This window comes from Glycine soja, chromosome 9, assembly GCF_004193775.1.
Source record: "Glycine soja cultivar W05 chromosome 9, ASM419377v2, whole genome shotgun sequence".
NCBI lineage: Eukaryota > Viridiplantae > Streptophyta > Magnoliopsida > Fabales > Fabaceae > Glycine > Glycine soja.
The window spans coordinates 40,467,974-40,487,788 of NC_041010.1; the positions used below are offsets into that span (position 1 = coordinate 40,467,974).

The following is a 19,815-nucleotide window of genomic DNA, read 5'->3' on the forward strand; positions in this document are numbered from 1 at the left end:
CATAAGAGTATGGAATTTTACACTTATATATATTTATTGGATAAACTTTTAATTTTTAAAGGTTAAATTATTTATTTTGTGTCTATAATTTTACAATTTGTATCTTCTAGTTTGAAAGTAATTTTTTTAATCCATATCATTTGTATTTTAATTACCTTTAGTCTTTATTACAAAAAAAATATAAAAATAATTAGTTACAAATTAGTTATAAATTATTATATATTTTTTTATTACAAATTATCTTGCGATAAATTAATTACGAATTACTTGCTAATATTTTTGTAATTAATTATAATTGATAATATTACTCATATTTTGATGATAAGGACTATAAGTAAATTAAATTATAAAATATATGAACTAAAAATATTATTTTTCAAACTATAGAGACTAAAAGAGAATTAAAATATAAATGATAAGGACTAAAAAAATTACTTTTAAACTAAAAAAAATAAAATATAAACTATAAAAATTAAAAAAATCACTTAAAAATTATAAAAATATAAATAATAAAACTATATAACTAAATAAGTAATTAAATTATTTTTAAAATTGGCCACCCTTGTCATCAAAGTTTGGCTCGGTCCGTGTCTGATTATACATCTCAAATCTCAGTCAAATCTGGCCCAAAAATGCTCTAATACATAAACATGTTGAGGTCATCTCATGGGAGCAGACCATTCCACTTCTCATTGTCTTCTTGTACCACAGATTATTGTACCTAAGCTTGCTGGGAGGGAGATAATTAAAGAGATGAAATTTCATTGAGAACTGTGGGACACTGCTACCCCTTCAGAATGATTAGTGCATCTTTTGTCACGAAACTATAGTAATTAAAGACACGTACCAACTGTCTGAGTGAGCAGTAATCCTCAAAGTTCGTTATTGTCGTTGTGGAAACCAAGTACTAGTATAGTAAATTTTCCATGGCATACACTCATAACTGAGGAAGCTAGGAAAACCCTTAGCAGGTCACGAATCCATAGTGAGAAAAGCTAGCAAGTAGCCACCCACCATCATAAAAGGCCAACAAAGAAGTCAAACTTTTGCTACACTGACAAAGCTTGAATGTCACAATTAAAAATTTAGGGTTTATACTAGCAACTTATTTTGGAATTTCACTATTTTAATACCAACTATCACATTTCTGTGCTGCTTTAGTCACCTACTTTGAAAAAGAATTGGTGGCATTTTCTCCTTTCTTGCTCCCCCTTGTCTCCTACGGTCCCACCATATCATTCAATGATTCAACACCTTGATGTTTATCGTCCCTTGTACATTTTTTTTTATTACCGGTCTTATTAGCAGTAAAGAGTATTTATTGATTTTATAGATAATTTATTTTTAGAAAATTTAATCGATCATTTTTTATGTGATTTTTTCTTTTAATTATATTTTTTTATCTATAAAATTTAAACTTCAGATTTTATTTAAAACGATCAAATTCTATATTATTAGGACAATGACTTGCCATTTCTCCCTTTTATATTTAAATAAAAACACTATAAATTAATCACGATCATATATGCCAACCATTATTCACATTTCACACCCCAATACACCTTTGTCTTTGCAGCACAAACAAGACCATCCAAGGATTCAAAACATTCCAAACCCTTAAATTCCTAGGTATCTTAGTTTGGTTCTTGTCTTCCCACCACAACCATAATCATTACCTCACCATTTTCATAAAGTCACCCTTCAACCTTATATACACATATTTGTACACAACTCAGGGTGCTGCCAACAATATTAGCAGCATCCCCCAAAAACATGGGTCGCATGAGCTACAACAAAGTTAGCACTAGCACTAGCAGTGGCAAGGCATCATCAAGGTGCAGCAGAGGGTTTAGATTGAACCCCAGAAAGCTTTATGTTCTCAGGCTACGCAAGAGGTTCAACTTCTTCCTTGGGCTCTTTGATAGTTGGAAACTTTCATATGGTGAGGCTATTCAACTGCTGAAGAAAGTGGTTTGCAGAAAAAGTGGCCTCAAAAGAAACAACAGCAACAACAGCACCAGAAGTTTTGTAAGGGAGGAAAAGATCAAGGGCCAAGATGATTGCAAGATGAGATCATTTGGTAGGTCAAATTCTTTCTATGCAGAAGCTATTGCAGATTGCTTAGAGTTCATTAAACGAACATCTATATCATCTATGGATCAAAGTCAAGACCCAATTAGCCATATTCAAGATATATAGAAACTCTTGATTGCTTTTTTGGTAGATAGAAATATAGAATAATATATCATTATATTAGGTTCATAATCATATGCAGAATTATCAGCTTTGCTTCCTTATTTGTTGGTGTCCTTTGAAGATTTTTTTTTGCATTCCTTTGTTTGTTTATTTTTTCTTTTTCAGTTTTAGGATTGCATGAAAAGTATATAGGTATTGCTCTTGCTGTAAAAATTTCATCTCTTGCTAGTTTTGCATCGGTAATGGATCATCATTCTCTGTAAAAATGGTTGAGAAATGTCAGAAAAGTTTAATGTGTAGAATATGCTCGTTTAATTTGGAAATTTTGTTGAACAGTAAGCGTGTTGAGTTTTCTTCTTTTTGAGTGGTGGCAAATTGCAGGAAGATTCCTAAGTTTGGATTACTACCTAACACGACATTAAGTTTTGACTAATTAAGCATAAAGTAACTAAAGCGAAAAGTATTGTTGACATTAGAGAGAGGGGGACAATGATCATATCCTTGAATTTATAATTTGTTTCATTGTTATAATTTAGTACCCAATTACCCATGATGTTCATTTCTATCTATATTAAATTGAGTACTTTTGATTCCCATATCAATGCTGACATGAGGCATATCCACCACACACTAATGCTTAGCCTTCTCAGGTTTGGGCTAAATTAGCTAACTTCACACTACTAATTCTGTGTAGATGAAAAAAAAGAAAGAAACAAAATAAAAAAATTATAATAATCCATTTACTTCCTCTTTCATCTCATGTATTGAAAACAATTTTTTTATAACTATTTATTTTATCAAGAAATAAGCTTAAACAAACAAACAAATTTTTAAATCATATTTTTAAGTCACATTTAATTTTCTTAAATTTATGATATCACTTTTTTTTTAATGTCACATCATTTATCACATTTAATATTTTTTTATTTTTATTTTTTATCTCTTCTCTCCATCCAATTAGGTGAATTCACATCATTTTGAGAATCACTACACAAAACAAAAACAAACTTTTCATGGATTAAAAGTTTTTATAAACTTTGAATACGAAATCAATTACCATTAAAATTAATCTCATTGTATTAAAATTCTCATTAAATAGTTTAAGCTACAAATATCAATATAACTCAAAAATTAGTTAGCACTTTATCAAACAATTTAATGTTAGCATATATGTTAAAATATAAGTAAATATTAATAATAAATATTATGAATGTCTAAATTTTGGTTTCCCACACGGGGGTTGACGGGTGGGTATGGCTAATTTATTTATAATTTAGTATGCAATGCTATTACAATAATATTTTTTTGGTAATGATTACAATAATGTTATATGGTTCATCATAAAATTTATATTTTTCAATTTTTTTTAATAAAAAGTATAAATGAAAAAAGTTTCTTTAAATAAATAAATCTCCTCTTATTTGTTCTGCTCTGACCAAAAAAAGATGTGTTTTGTTCGGTGGTGGAAGCGGAGGTCACAGTATCACAACAGGCAGAGGCTACGGTGGTCGAGTATATAAACTTGTATGACGCACAATTTTTTTTAATCCTTAGATTACTCTGGTTCATCATTATATCTTGGGCTTCTCATACAATATTCTTCCTCCTCCACACAATATCTTGAATGTGTTAACGTGCGCCCTTGTTCCTACTACGCCACTATCTCCACCTTCTTATCGCGTTTTTCCGGTGCCGATGATGGCGTCGGTTCCGTCGGCTGCGTCCACAACCTCATCGAGCAAGAGTCAGGGCTCCGTCGCTCGCGCTCCATGGAGATTCTGTTTCTCCTGTCACGGTCGCGATTCTCTGGCAGCGGCGGTTGCGGCGGAGATAGGCTTTCGGATCTCGAAAGCACGAGGGACTTGTCGGCGAGAAAATTACAGAAGCCATTCGGCGAGGTCGTTCAGGTCAATGTTCAAGTTGCAGAAGAGCAGTAGACACGATGGCGGCGGCACGCCGGAGCAGGAGTGGGAGGCGAAGAAGATATTGGCGGAGGAACAAGGAAAATGGGATTGAAACACCAATTTTTTTTCTTCTTATAACTAGGAAATTAAAACAAGCAAACAAAAAAGTAAAAACCATAAACAACAAGCATAAGTGCATAACTCACTAAGCGAGGAAAGCTACAACTCCTCACATCTTCTAACAGTGAGGTGCCAAGATCTAAAGGAGGTCTATCTGGGAGAGTTCTCATGAACTGTTCTTAGCATTCATTTGCTAATTATTTTTCGAGAGAGAACTATAAAAACTATTTTTGTGGGATCTAATAGAAAATAGTAAATACTTTTTGCTTAAATTAACATGAAGTAGAAGAGAAATGTTTGAATTTCATTTTTAAATTTTTATAACATTATTTTTTTAATTTGTGTAAAAATATTTATATAATTTATTTATTTCTTTTTCTTTTCTTTTAAAGAATACTTTTGTGTAAAAATAATAAACATTTACTTTTTATTACAAAATTCAGATACCATCCTCCTTGAATGTCAAGACAATTTATCTCCGATAACATATAAGAACAACGCATTATGTAAACAAAACTTTACATGATTCAACCGGATCTTCGAAAAAAATCCTTAGAAAAGAAATTAGAAACCAATTTCGTACTCTCATTTTCTTTTCTTACAAAAACTTCAAAAACCATTTTCAAATCACTATTAAAAAAAATGAAATTTTAAGAATTTACTTTTATTCACCTCCACAAATGCCACTATACAGTCCACACAGCTTTTCAACCACAAAAAGAAATGTCTTGCATATTTTTCACGTGTATGAAAGTTAGACCAATGTAACAAGATCCGAAAAACATGCCAACTATCAGAATTCAAAAGGACGGTACCAATGTAACAAGATCCACACAATATACCAACCGCCAAAAAGACGTAATTAGAGACGAAGGAAAAATGTTGAGCAACCAGAGACTGTTATTATTAACAACTCTACATCCTAATTGGAGACATCTCTAGCTACAATTACAAATCAACAAGATGGAGATTACAACACGTAAAAACACTGCCCTCTAAAGTACCACATTATTGAAGCAGTAGCCTTAAACAAGAGGATAACACACAACACAAAATGATTTTTTTTTTTTTTTTTGGAAAACAAAGAGAAACTCTAATCCCAAAAGTGTGGCTCCTGTTTACCTCCACCCTCTAATTCAAGTACCTCTGTACAATCTCCATAAGAGAAAATGCCTCACACGAAGCAGATATTCAATGAATGCCAACCAACCCCACGCTTCTGGGGAGCTGGATTTGCCCATGGAAGATGCCAACCATCACTTTATCTTTTACCCCCACCATCATCAATACCAATTTTTTTCTCGTTATTTATGTCTTTATCTGATGGTTTGCTTATTAGAATATTAGTCTCTGACACAAGTTTAAGTGTACTGTGGCCAGTTCATTGGACAATTGTAGATATATCCCTGCTAGATCTGTTGTATTTCATGTGGCTCTTAACAAGTTGTCCAGCTGCAATAGCAGACATGAGCGATAGCTCCCCGGCGAGGACTGAACCGGCTACAATGGTGGCCAGTAGCCTAGAATTTGCACCCGGAGATTCTTTGTTGGCACCCTTGACACCAAGTAAATTAAGACATGCTGACTGAGATGCGAGTTGTGTGCCACCTCCAACAGTACCAACCTGAGAAATTATATTAAGAATAAAACAGGTTAGGTTGAATTCATTCCCAAAGAAATATCAACACATGGTGGATAAGTATGCCATGTACAATACTCACTGCAAAGAAATAAATGCTTTCCTTTCACCATCCAAGGAGAGAAAAACAGAATGCAGACATAGAACAATTACAATGAAAGAATCAATTTTGAGGTAAAACCAATTTCACATAAATATTGAGGGCACTGAATCTTAGATTTTGATGATATCTTCTTCTAGGAGTTAAATGCAAGGTCCAGAGATAGTCGAAGGACCAACCACCAGCCCATTACCTTGATCATGTGTCAATACAACAACGTGCAAGGCGTGCTTATATGTGTAATGGGACTACAACTTGCACTTGCATCTACTAATTCAGACAAATATCCACTACATAAAATATGAACAATACTCTACCTAAAAAGGACAACACCATTTAAGATCAGAGAAACAGTGGGTACCTCAATGGAGGGCATGGTCACGGAAACATGAAGGTCCTTGCCATCATTGATAGCTTCCATCATGGTGATGCAGTGAGAACTCTCCACATTCTGGGCAGGATCCTGACCAGTGGCAATGTAGATAGCAGACACAATATTGCTAGCATGAGCATTGAACCCACCAAGAGCACCAGCCATGGCTGAACCCGTAAGGTTTTTGAGCATGTTAAGCTTGACCATGGCCTCCACACTGGTCTTCAACACCTTCTTCACCACATCCTCCTTAATTATGGCCTCACACACCACAGACTTGCCACGCCCTTCAATCCAATTCACGGCTGCAGCTTTCTTGTCCGAACAGAAATTTCCTGGCGCAAAGCAACAGGGTATGCCAATTTCAGCAACTGCTTTGAACCATAGCAAAGAAAATTCTAGTAAAGAAACATCAGATGGTAGTGTTTACCAGAAATTCCAATAACATCCATGTCAGGGAAGTCACTCTGAAGAAAATCAAGGACATTTTGAACACCTTTTGACACCATGTTCATCCCCATTGCATCACCAGTGCTGCATCGGAATCTCATGTACAAATTCTTGCCCGCAATAGCACACTGAATATTCTGCAACCTGGCAAATCTGCTTGACCTGCTCATATCCATTAAACGATAGCACATTAAGAAACCTGTAGTAATTATTACAAGCAAAAATTCTTGAAAAAACAAAAGCCATAACATTTCAACACAGGTAATTCCAAGAAAATCCTACAATCAACACGAAAAATAAAATAAAATAAATGTAGCACATTCCTGTCAAAATCACCAAGACACGGCTAAAATTCATAGCGTGTTTGGTAACACCTTGATTTGCACTCAAGGTGGTTTCTTGAAGTAACAAATAGTTGCTTTTGGGTTGATTTCAGTGCGATTTTACAGTGAATGTGGATTCTCAATGTGTTACCAAACACTCTCTCAGCCAACTTTAAACCAACACAGCTTGCCCCTAAAATATTTTATCAACAAATCGCAAAAAGATTAAAAATTTTAAAGTAACAATTAATATTCCATCACTTACTATCCTTTCCTAATCTTCACACGACAGAGTGAAACCTTGATAACAGAACTCATAACAAAAGAAAACTACCAAAAACAATTAAAAAGAATTTTCACCAAAGTTGAGAGGGAATTATCTTTAAGACAAAAATCCCTTTACTTGCTATATTTTTTCCCTAACCACATCACAATCATTGGTGGTCATATTCATTATTCACACCAGAGCTATTAGTCCGTGGTTTTGGCAATACCGACGTAGAACATCGCATTCGCAACTTAACTCTTAAAAAAAAACGTTTTGAAAGAAACATGAAAACGAAATTAAAAAAAAATAAAAAAAGTGTCCTAAAAAGCGTTGGAGAAACAGAGAAGAAGAATACTTATTGAAAACGACAGCAAGAGAATCGAAGTTGAGAGGATCCTCCAAGAAGAATTTCAACTGCGCGGCGCGCTGGGCGGAGGGAAACCGAACAACGGGTGCTCTGGTCATACCATCCCTAAGCAACACCGAGGAGGCCCCACCGGAGACGTATATAGCTTTGCAACCTCTGTTGGTGCTCGCAACCAGACACCCTTCAGTGGTGGCCATGGGCACGGTGAATTCTTTTCCATCCAACAATAATGGCCCCGCTACTCCCACGGGGATCTGCACGAACCCTATCGGCATCTCGCAGCACTGCCCCAATATCGAGTCGTAGTTGAAACCTTCCAGAGGTAAACCTGACAGGGATCGGGAAGTCAGTCTCTGCACCACCTCGTGGCGGATGGTGGCGGCCCGACGGGTGTCACCGAGCCGCGACTCGAGTGAGTAGGACGGGATGGAGCCCGACACTACGGCTTGCACGATCTCCTCGTCCTCGTCGTCCGAGGAGGAAGAGACCGAGACTGAGACAGAGACAGGACTGTCCACTTGTGGTGGCGAAGGAATATGTTGTTTTTCCTTCGCCAAACTGTGGACAGCCCTGGGTGGCAGAGGGAATTGGTCTTGGATTTTGTTGTTGGGGAGTGAGCAGGAGTCCGACAGCGCCGCGGCGCACGGGCCCGGGGCGCGGGAGTCTTCCTTGAGGATGATCTCGTCGTCGGAGAGCTCGTCGAGGGAGGCGCGGGAGGCGACGCCGAAGAAGCCGAGGAGATAGACGGCGGAGGCGACGAGGGAGACGATGGCGGCGGTCTCGGCGGGGGTGACGGCGTGGAGGGGAGTGGCGGTGCGGATCTTCTCGCGCCAGCGGTGGAGGAGGAAGTAGGCCACGGAGAAGAACACCGCGAAGAAGAGGGCGTTGGTGAGGTAGAGAGGCAGAAGAGTCTGCGAATCGGTGGTGGCGGTGTTCTTCAGCTTCTGGGTTTGTCGGCGATCGCCGGAGGGAGGAATGGGTCTTCGGCGAACGTCCATTTTCCGACGAGAACTGAATCTACGGAATGCAGATGCAGAAGACGAAGGAAAATGGAGAACCCAGAAGCTGAAGAGAAATTAGGAGATTGGAAGGGAAATGGGAAGAGAAGAAGAGGAAGTGGATATCCGTTGGAATTTGGAGTTGAAAGGAAGAGCGAGAAATTACAAGGTTTTTTATAGAAAGAGAGATAGGGGTTGCCGCGCAGCACCGTTGCCCACGCGGAGTGCGTGCAACACTTGTTTCCTTTTTTATTCTCCGCGCGATTTGGTAAACAAATTTATCATAGTAACACATGTCTTCATTTCGTTACTCCACATATTTTATTACCAGAAATACCAAACTATTCTATGATTTAAATTATTAATTTTAACATGTTTTATTTCTCACTTAATAAAAATCAGAAAAATAATATTAAATGAAAAATAAAATCTACCCAAACGATTACTTTTCTTTAAATTCTAATAGATTATAAAGAAAATATCTGAAAGAGTGTTTAAAAATGCTGCCAACATTTCTCATATATTAATATTTACTATTATTTTTTCTTTTATCTATTATTCGTTATTATTTTATTATATAATTTTCGTCTTTTCTCTCCCACTATCCCTGTTATCTAGCACGTGGTATTCATTATTGACGCATCATTTTCAGAAATTTATAAATGTGACCCTATTTTTAAAATGTACGAATAAAAAAATAGAAAAGTTAAATAATGTAATAAAGATATATGAAACAATAGAGTGAAAAACGAAATAAGAAAAAAGTGTATAAGTATACTAATAACCAATTTGCTAAATTGCATGCCTCTCTTTTCTATGGTTAATATGCTTAATTTGGTTGGATCATCAGTGTTGGTTTGCAAGAGGTGCTAGTCTAGACCCTTACACACATTATTTGGGTGATTTGGTGTGAAATCTGTCCTTCATGCTTAATTGCTTTCAGTTGTTCTAGCTATTGAGCATGCCCACCATGTAGGTTGGTCCAAACTGTGGTTGGAGTGCGATTCAAATTTGGTTTTGGAAGCTTTTAAAATAGTTTCTAAATTTATCTCTTTTAATTCTTCAAGTTTAATAAGTGAATCTTTCATGATGTACCTTTTTTGGCATGGGTTTCGTTGTTGTCCCCCATGCTTTCCTATTTTTTCATCTTTTTTGGTATTATTATAATTCTCAGGGGTGCTTATGATAGTTAGATACGAGGTGCCAACATTGTTGAGATGTCCTATCTCTTTGTTATTCCTGAGCTCATCTTTCCAAAAATAAAAAATCTCAATTAAGATCCAACGATACTTTTTTTCGTGAATGAATACTTTATCATGATACTGTTTCGTGTAATAATATTCATTGATATTGGCATGATTATTTTTGTGAATTCCAATTTAATATTATTGAAAATAGTAATAATATTTCAATTTTGCTTCCTGAATCACTATATCATGATACTGCTTATCCTAATATTCATTGATGGCAATTCTATATTGGCATGGTCATTTCTGCAAACAGGGGTAGACCTACTTACATGGGAAGCCCCCTTTGTTTTTTTTTTAATGCTAATATTTTAAATATATATAATATAATATTTAATATTAAATTAATTATTTTTATTTAAAGACTTTGATTATAGAAATTGTAGTATTTAAGTATTAATTATCTATTTTATTATATTTTTGACAAAATATTTTATTCTCTTTAAAAAAACAAGGGAAAAGTAGTGTGCAAAGTGCAAGCTGCAAAGTCCAATTTGCTATGCAGTATGGAAACTATTGAAAAAATAGAAACCTGAAAAATGCTTTGGCATAGGACAAAATGAATATGTTAAGTGAAATTTGTGCTTTCTTCTAATTATTCTAGATAATAATTGTGATTGAGCAAGCATTGTTATAGCAATGATGGCTTAAAAACAAACAGCATTTAAACATTTGATGCCAGAAAACAAGAGATGAAGAATATTAACAGGAAATTCAGAAAACTTCACGATAATTATCCGGCAACAGTTCACACTTGTTGTATTTACTCACAATGGTGATTTCGTGGTATTATTATGTTTATATGATGGCTTTATAGTTGTGTTTTCATCTAATTGTTCCCGATAATTAAGCCTTTTTTTTTTTTATAGAAACCAAGAGTACAAAAAAACTTGTTTTTTCATTGACCCGAAGCTTTGTTTTTTCCGCGACAAGTTATACGAAAAACAAGACACGGCTTGCACCACACACCAAAATCAATTATACAAAATTCTGAAGAAACACACAACCATTATTACTTTCCATTGAGCCAAAGCTTTATTTTTTTTTGCAATAAATTTTCATTGGGTGGAAGAAAGTCTCAACCTTTAGTCGAAAGAGCAAGGATCTGAGGAATCCTGTGGTAGTGCGATTATCTACTCCACACCCCCTCACTCCTTCATGGCACGCCCACCCGCCGCCACCATCTCCTCCTTCTCCGACGTTGTCGCCTGCATCTCCTTTCGCTCCGACGTGAAGTCCCGCACCCCGCTCCGCCGCTCCAACGAAAAACCAATAATTATAATATTTTTTATAGGTTCAAAAAAATAAGAGTGTCCAATGTAATAAAAGCAAATCACCAATAATGATTGTAATTTACTCTTTTAATCCTTTCAATGTCTCTCTTTTCTTAAGTTCAGTGGTATTTGTTCACAATTTAATCATGATTATCAACTAATTGTTGTGGTAATTCCTTTTCGTCCTAAAGTCAACAAGATTTAACAATTTTTCTAAAGCAAACACAGATTATTCGAATTAAACACTAATATAATAAATTAAACTCAACTAAAATATGTTTTTCTTTCTTATAAAATTACATTTACCGATTGAATGAGTTAGATGTTTCATTTATGAGATTACCTTGCATGTTTTATTTCTATACATGGAAAAGCTAGAGATGCTTCCCTTCTGGGTCTGTAAATTAGATGTTTGAGTGGGTCAATTCAATGGAAAAAGAGGTAGTATACAAAGATCTATGTGTCTCTACTTTGTAACAGTTGACCCAAGTTTTTATTCTAGTTCATTGTTGTTTTTGAATTGTACAAACAAGTACATTGTACACAGTATTTTCACTTCAAATTTTGCTCCTTGTTGCTGATTATCCCTAATCTGTTGCATCACCATAGACTAAGATTTCAATGCTTACTCTCCTGTTGCAATACCATAGGTAGAATTGTAACTTTGGTAAGATTTCCCTTTGTGAAAAATTTGTGATATATTTTATGTTGTGAGATGAAAGTAAAATAGAATGAAAACGAAACACTTTATGAAAAAATGTAAGTTGTTTATTGATGAGTGAAAATGAACCTAGGATGAAAAGGACTTTATGAAAAAGATTTGAGTGGAAACAATCAAAATAAGAAAAAAAATGGTTTATGAAACCAAATTAAATTTAAAAATTGATTCAAAATTAATTCGTTGTGAAATTGAATCAAAATCGATTCATTTTGAAATATTAAGTAAGATTCATTTGATTAACTAATTTTGTTCATATGATAAAATAGATCAAATATTTGGATTAAAACCTTAATCGATTTGGTTTGGGTCAAATTGATTTTTTTATACCCAATATACATGTACAGTCCTATTCACACCACAACTATGCTCAGCAATGTTTGATTTCCTCTTCACTCACATAGCTGAGGGATGATAAAAATGGAAATGGATGTCAACGTTCCATCAACTTCCCAAAACATCATTTCAGTTTCGAATTAGTTCTGGTATAAGTCATGGAACGCCAGCTAGAAAAGAGACAATGTTCCAATATGCCATTTTATGTTATAATCTTCATTAACTGACGTTGTTATTAACGAACTCTAATAGATAGATTAACTTAACCAACAAAATTTAGTTTTAGGGAGCCCCTTTTAATCATAAAAAAATGTATTTTCAGGGACCTATTAACTAATTTTCCTTTTTGAGGCACTAATTTAACATGTCACACTTCGAGGACAAAACTGGTAATTTACTTAAGAAAAAAAAAACCCTCATATACTTAATATTTTCTTAAGAAAAGTGTTACACTCTTCTATCACCCATCTAATATTGGTTGTAATTTTCTTTTTATAATGAAAAATGTGGGAGGAGAGATGATGTTGGTTGTAATTTTTTTTTTATAATAAAAAATTTAAAAAGAGATCTATCTCTCACGAGACAATTATTTAATAAGATGTCATATCAATATTTTTTGTAATTACAATGAATTTTAATTAATTAGAAAGAATATATTGAAAAAAGGGTTTAATATCGACGAGTAATATAAAATAATTTCAATCACAAATTATTATTTAAATTATTTTAAAATAATAATTATTTTTATTTTAATATTGAAGAAACTTATGCGGTAACTCTGTGAAACCTTTGACAGCGTGAGTGCATCACCTTTGGTATCTTAAAAAGTGTGTATTAGAGTGTGAAGACATTTCTCATTTTTCTTTTAATATCATTGTGTCCATGGTTGATCGCAAGTGAATGAAGGGTGCATATGGGCTGTTGTGTTATCAGTTACAAAGGGAAAGAGCAGTGAAAATCCTAATTCACAAGTGAGTCAGGTCAGATCAGATCAGATCCGATGGAAGAGTACCCGGAAGAGTTGCGCACTCCGCCGGTGACGCTAGCGTCTCTGGTGGGGTGCCCGGAGCTCCACCCTCTGATCTCCACCCACTTCCTATCGGCGCAGCCTCCCATCAACACCCTCGCCCTCCCCGATTTCTCCAAAATCAACCTCTTCAACAACAAGAAGAAAAACACAGACCCCTCTGATTCAACTGCTGCCACCTCACCCTCCCCCATCATCGCCGCCGGCATTCTCAAACGCGATTGGCTGCTCAAACACCGCACCAAACTCCCCTCCGTCCTCGCCGCCCTCTTTCCCTCCCACCACCTCCTCGGCGACCCAGCCCACTGGCTCCAACTATGCTCCGATCTTGATTCCATCAAGTATCCTCTCTCTTTCTCACTCACTCACTCCTCTTCACTTTTTATTTTTTGGATAAACTAATCCCTCTTAGATATTGAGATTCATTTAAGATACTGACTTCTAGACTCGGCCTGTTTTGGGTTAAAATGACACCTCCAGTTGTGACTCTCTGTCCAAGCCCGGGATTAAACCCGAACCACTTGTGGCAAACGACGTTTGGTTGCGACCATTTTCATAATTATGTATGAATGAAAGATTCACTTGATTTTTTTTTTCTCTTGTTCTGTTTTCAGGACTGTGATCCGCGGGAGGAACATCAAGTTCGCGGTGGTTGTCGTCGTTCAGAACAATGCGGATGAGATCAGCGAAGATAGAATGATTGCCTTGCGGAAGCGAGCGGAAGTGGATGCCAAACACGTCGTCGTTTTGAACCCGAACGACACTGCGGATCTCAAACAGTCTCTTCACAGGCATGCACATTGCACTCACTCTCTCTCTCTCTCTCTTTTTTTTCTCCACTATTTTGTTGTGTTGATTTTCTCACTATAATCAACGGTGCTGTCGTTTCTGGGTGCAGGCTGGCGAGTACGTTTTCTGAATTAGCTGGCACGTATTATAGAGAAGAAGGGAGGAGGATTAAGCAGCGGATTGAGAAGAAGAATGTTAGCTCGGTTGAGTTGATTGTTCGCTACTGCTTCAAAGTATGAATAATTTTCTTCCCTCTTCGGTTTGTTTCATGTTTATAAGCAAGGTTTTAAATTGCGATCTTAACTTGGCATTGTGGGAAATTGCGAGCAAATGCAGCTGATGGAGCAGAAATTGTGGTCGCAGTTAGTCAAAACCTCAAAGTTGTGCCTAAATTGCGATCTCAAACCATTTTTTTATAACAATGTTTCAAAGTAGCTGTTTTTATGAAAAATAAAAAATAGTAGTGGCGACTGGAATTACATTGATCATGCTCTATGATAGCGGATTTTTTCTTTTTTCTTCTGTTGACTTTCTTGTGCCATTTGTTGTTCGGGGACTTGTGAGGTTGCGTTGTTTATGTTTTTATCAAAATAAAAATTGTGCATTATTTATTTAGATGCCATGAATTGCTAGGTTGCTGTATATGCAGAATTCCGAAGTGACTGGACTGAAGCACTGAAATTTTATGAGGAGGCCTATCATACACTGCGAGAGGTATGTGTGGTTGCTATTAGTTTGTGTTTACTTTTTTTAATTTTGTTTCACCATTCATGGTATATCCCTAGAGTGAAAATGCTATTATTGTTGTTGTAAGCCTTCCCTCCATCTATTGGTTGAGTTAACTAATAAAAGGAAACTTATCATTGTTCCTAATATTTTTCTCTTTTAAGTCAGAGCCTTGTAAGTAGAAAATTTTCACATCCACCAAGTGCATCTGTTGCAACTGATTTTTATAGTTGTACACATGTTTAATTTTCATTATAAAATTATAAAATGAATTTTCTTTAATTTTTCTTGGACTCAAAAAGTCTTACATTGTCTCTTCTATGATTTCCACAATGATTGAATAAAGTTGCATGTGTGCTATCTTTTACATGTTTGTGTGTTTACTAGTTCTGTATCCAAAAAGGTTTTGTAATGTGCGTTTTCTGTTTGTTACACTACACAGATTGTTGGGGTGACAACAAGGTTGCCAGCAGTGCAACGCTTAGTTGAGATAAAATCCATATCTGAACATTTGCATTTCAAAATATCAACCTTGTTACTGCACAGTGGGAAGGTTATGGAAGCAGTGACGTGGTTTCGCCAGCACAAGAATGCATATAAAAGGCTTGTTGGTGCACCAGATGGAATATTTCTTCACTGGGAGTGGATGAGTAGGCAGTTTTTGGTATTCGGTGAATTGTTGGAGACAAGTTCAAAAATAACTCAAGGCATTTCACCTATTGTCCTAGGCAATTCATCCAAACCTCTGTCCGAGTGGGAATATTATTCTGCTTATTACTACCAAGTGAGCACTTGTCTTTAACTATCTTATTTGTATTGTACTTTGTATGTTGAGAAAGGGAAATGACTGTACCACTTTTGTTAGATCTCGACCCTTATAAGGAGGCATTCTTTTGGCCATATTTCTAATCAATGTAAGACATCTTAACACACCCCTCATGCCCAAGATTGACTAATAAAGCATAAAGTTTGTAGAACTGAACATTTGCAGGTAGTCCAACACTAAGACTGGATAAAATTTGACACATCATACTAGAAATAGACTAGGCCTAACTCATCCCCATAAGCTATATCAAGGGAGGAGGATTGTTCAAATCTTTGTTCCTAATTAGTGTGGAACATCTCAACAGTTCTACAGTCTTCCCTCTCTTTTTAATTGAAATATCTTCATCACCTTAGGTGAGTTTTTACAATATTCTTAGTACCTGCTATATCCTACTTTCTCTTAATTCATTCCCTCTCCCCTATGTCCGTCTAACCTTTGCTGCACTTATTTTTCATTTACTCATTTACATTACTTTAGAACACCAATCCTTTTTCCTCAATGTTTTGTAGCTTTTAATTATGGCACCTGACTTTTTACTTGGCAGTGTTGCCACCTAGGAAAGAAACTGCCAAGTCATGTTGAAACATTTATCTAATTACCTTGTTTAATCATACTGGTTTGATTTTTTGTTCCCAAATGATAATAAGTGCAACTTAACACAACCGTAAGGTTGCTACTTTGTTGTGACTTGGAGTTCACAAGTTCAAATCTAGGAAAGAAACAGCTCCTCTTTTTGCTGTGGTAACACTGCCCTCACATTTATATGTTTGCAATGGGCTTGTGTATGCTTCTATTAGAATCTAATAGTTTATCCTTATCTGTTTGTGCATGCTAAATCAGTTCATGTGTTTTTTCTAGAAACTTCCATGGGTAACCATATTCATCTCTGAAACAGTTAGCAGCTCACTACTTGAGTGAGAAGAGATCAGCACTGGAACTTGCAATCTCAATGTCAGAAACTTCCGATGAGATTGATAATGTTGCTGATTCAGTAGTTCCTTCAGTGTATGTGGGCCAATTTGCCCGATTACTTGAGCAAGGAGATGATGTTGATATGCTACCGTAAGTCTTAATTGAGTGGTAAATAAGTTCACATTTTGATATTTATCATCTTTTAAATCATTGTTTTCATTTAACGTGCAGTCTCACTGATGAAGAATTCATCTGCTACGCCGTTTCTGAAGGAAAAAGGTTCCGAGATTCACTTGAAATTATTGCTCTTCTTAAAAAAGCTTATGAATCCTACAACAGTATGAATATTCAGAGGATGAGCTCTTTTTGTGGATTCCAGATGTCCAGAGAATATTTTGCTGAAGGTGATATCAGTAATGCAAAAAAGACTTTTGATAGTATAGCTAGCCTATACAGAAAAGAGGGATGGGTAACTTTATTATGGGATGTCTTGGGATATTTGCGAGAATGCGCCAGGAAAAATGGTACTATTAAAGATTTTGTGGAGTATTCCCTTGAAATGGCTGCGCTGCCAATATCATCTGATACTGGTGTCCAGAGAGACATTGGTCCAGCTGGTCCTGCAAATCTACTGCAAAGAGAAATTGTACAGAATGAGGTTTTTGAGCTTGTCAGTGGAGCTTCAGGAAAGGAAACAAATGAACACCCCGGTAATCTCAAGATCATGGGAGATGAATCACTTCAACTTGAGGTTGATCTTGTTAGTCCTCTTAGGTTGGTGATGCTTGCTTCAGTTGCTTTCCACGAACAGACAATCAAGCCTGGGGCATCAACTTTGATTACAGTATCACTTCTTTCCCACTTACCCCATACTGTTGAGATTGATCGATTAGAAATCCAGTTCAACCAATCTAATTGTAATTTCTTCATTACAAATGCCCAAAAACCTCAATCAGTAGAAGTTAGTAATGGAATTCAACAGCATCGAACCGAGGCAGAACCTTCTCTTTCACTTGAATCAAACAAATGGCTAAGGTTGACCTATGACATCCAATCTGGTAAGTCAGATACTCTTGACAAACTTCACTTTCCTATTTTGCTATCAGGTTTATTCACTGCACCCTCAAATATTTCTATAAGCAAATAACCTAGGCATGTTACATGTCGAACATTCTATATTATCTGATACACCCTACACCAATATCTTGTGATCCTTAATTTCTGTTGTTTATGATGCTCTCTGTGGCTAACAATGGGATGATTTTTCATATATATATATATATATATATATATATATATATATATATATATATATATATATATATATTATGTTGATTGTAATTTGGGTTCATTATATGATTTTCCAGATCAAAGTGGAAAACTTGAATGCCTATCTGTTATTGCAAAAATTGGATCACACTTGGCAATCTGCTGCAGAGCTGAAAGCCCTGCTTCACTGGATAGTTTACCTCTTTGGACATTGGAGGATCATGTACAAACTGTACCAATAAATGATCCAATACTCGTGTTATCTGGTCAGAAGTCCACCCAAGTTTTGGAACCAGATCCACAGGTGGATCTGCATCTTGGTGCCTCTGGTCCTGCACTAGTGGGAGAAGTTTTCTTGGTACCTGTAACATTGGTCTCCAAAGGACATGATGTCTACTCAGGTGAATTGAAGATCAATCTTGTGGATGTGAAGGGGGGTGGCTTGTTTAGTCCAAGAGACTCTGAGCCATATGCTCTGGATAGTCATCATGTCCAGTTGCTTGGTATATCTGGACCAGAAGGAGAAGATGATTCTCAATTAGATTCTGACAAAATAAAGAAAATACAGCAATCATTTGGATTAATTTCCGTTCCCATTCTTAAAAATGGAGCTTCCTGGTCATGCAAATTAGAAATCAAGTGGTACCGACCTAAACCTATTATGCTATATGTATCTTTGGGTTATACTCCATTTAGTACCGAATTAAATGCACAGATGGTCCACGTACACAAGAATTTGCAAATTGAAGGGCTCACTGCTATTGTTCTTAAGCACCATTATTTGATGCCATTCAGACGAGACCCATTGTTACTCTCTAAGAACAAGCAAGCCTCAGAGTCTGATCAGTCAGAATCACTGCCCTTGAATCAAAAAAATGTGCTCATTGTTAGTGCAAAGAACAGCACTGAGTTGCCATTGAGGATAAAATCCATTTCCATAGAAGTAGAGGATGATGATGAAAGGGTGTGCTCCATTCAACATGGAACTGAGGAGCTTTCAAACCCCTCACTTCTTGTTCCTGGGGAGGAGTTCAAGAAGGTATTCTCAGTAGGTTCTGATATGAACATTTCCAAGCTCAAACTAGGAACCGTGTGTTTGAGATGGAGAAGAGACTTTGGGGTTGAAGAGCAATCTGCTTCTACTTCAACATTGCCTTGGGTTGTGACTAAACAAAATCTGCCAGATGTGAACGTGGAGTCACCTCCATTGATTGTGAGTTTTGAATGCCCCCCTTATGCCATCGTGGGAGATCCCTTCACGTATAATATTAGAATTTCAAACCAAACACAATTGCTGCAAGAAATCAAATACTCACTTGCGGACGCACAGAGTTTTGTATTGTCTGGGTATCATAATGACACAATATATGTTCTTCCAAAATCTGAGCACATTCTCAGCTACAAACTTGTCCCACTTGTCTCAGACATGCAACAGTTACCTAAATTTTCCATGACTTCAGTGAGATACTCAGCAGCATATCAGCCTTCAAATTCTTCAAACTCTGTTTTTGTTTTCCCTTCCAAGCCTCATTTCAAGGCTGCAGTCTCAACTAACTCTAGGGTGGAGTCAGTTGCTAATGAATAGATCCTTGTAAACCGTCAATTCTTATTCAAATTTTTCCCCTTCCTTGTAACACCCGTTCCCCTGAGTTTTGGGGTGGGGTGAACTTCATATTTTACATGGAAAAGCTCCATCATGATCTGTTTTGGTTTCCTTTTTACTAGTTTATCATTGACTGGGTTAGGATAGCATGTTCTTCATTAGCTATACAGCAATACACTTTTGATTCTATAATATTCTAAATGTAATTTTTTTTGCTTTAAATGTTTTTGGTGCTGGATTTTTGTAAAGAATTGTGCACATATTTACCCTAAATACCGTGGTTGAGAAATATTGCCAACATATTTTCTAACATTTTTTTAATACATTCTTTATTAACTGAAATTTATTGT

At 36.1% G+C, this 19,815-nt stretch overlaps 2 protein-coding genes across 2 annotated transcripts; one reads left to right on the forward strand and one right to left on the reverse strand.

Annotated features, from left to right (window-relative positions):
- Positions 1–5,059: 5,059 nt before the first annotated feature.
- LOC114368900 (3-hydroxy-3-methylglutaryl-coenzyme A reductase 1-like) lies at positions 5,060–8,940 on the reverse strand. The gene is made up of 4 exons (XM_028326184.1): positions 7,729–8,940; positions 6,763–6,944; positions 6,321–6,667; positions 5,060–5,844 (listed from the first exon to the last, which is right to left on the reverse strand). Exons 1-4 carry the CDS (start codon positions 8,736–8,738, stop codon positions 5,602–5,604), a joined length of 1,782 nt encoding a protein of 593 aa, XP_028181985.1. The 5' UTR covers positions 8,739–8,940; the 3' UTR covers positions 5,060–5,601.
- Positions 8,941–13,153: 4,213 nt separating this feature from the next.
- Positions 13,154–19,687, forward strand: LOC114368901 (trafficking protein particle complex subunit 11-like). The gene is made up of 8 exons (XM_028326185.1): positions 13,154–13,681; positions 13,955–14,131; positions 14,239–14,362; positions 14,763–14,843; positions 15,298–15,639; positions 16,577–16,743; positions 16,825–17,651; positions 17,961–19,687. Exons 1-8 carry the CDS (start codon positions 13,314–13,316, stop codon positions 19,445–19,447), a joined length of 3,573 nt encoding a protein of 1,190 aa, XP_028181986.1. The 5' UTR covers positions 13,154–13,313; the 3' UTR covers positions 19,448–19,687.
- The last annotated feature ends 128 nt before the right edge of the window (positions 19,688–19,815 follow it).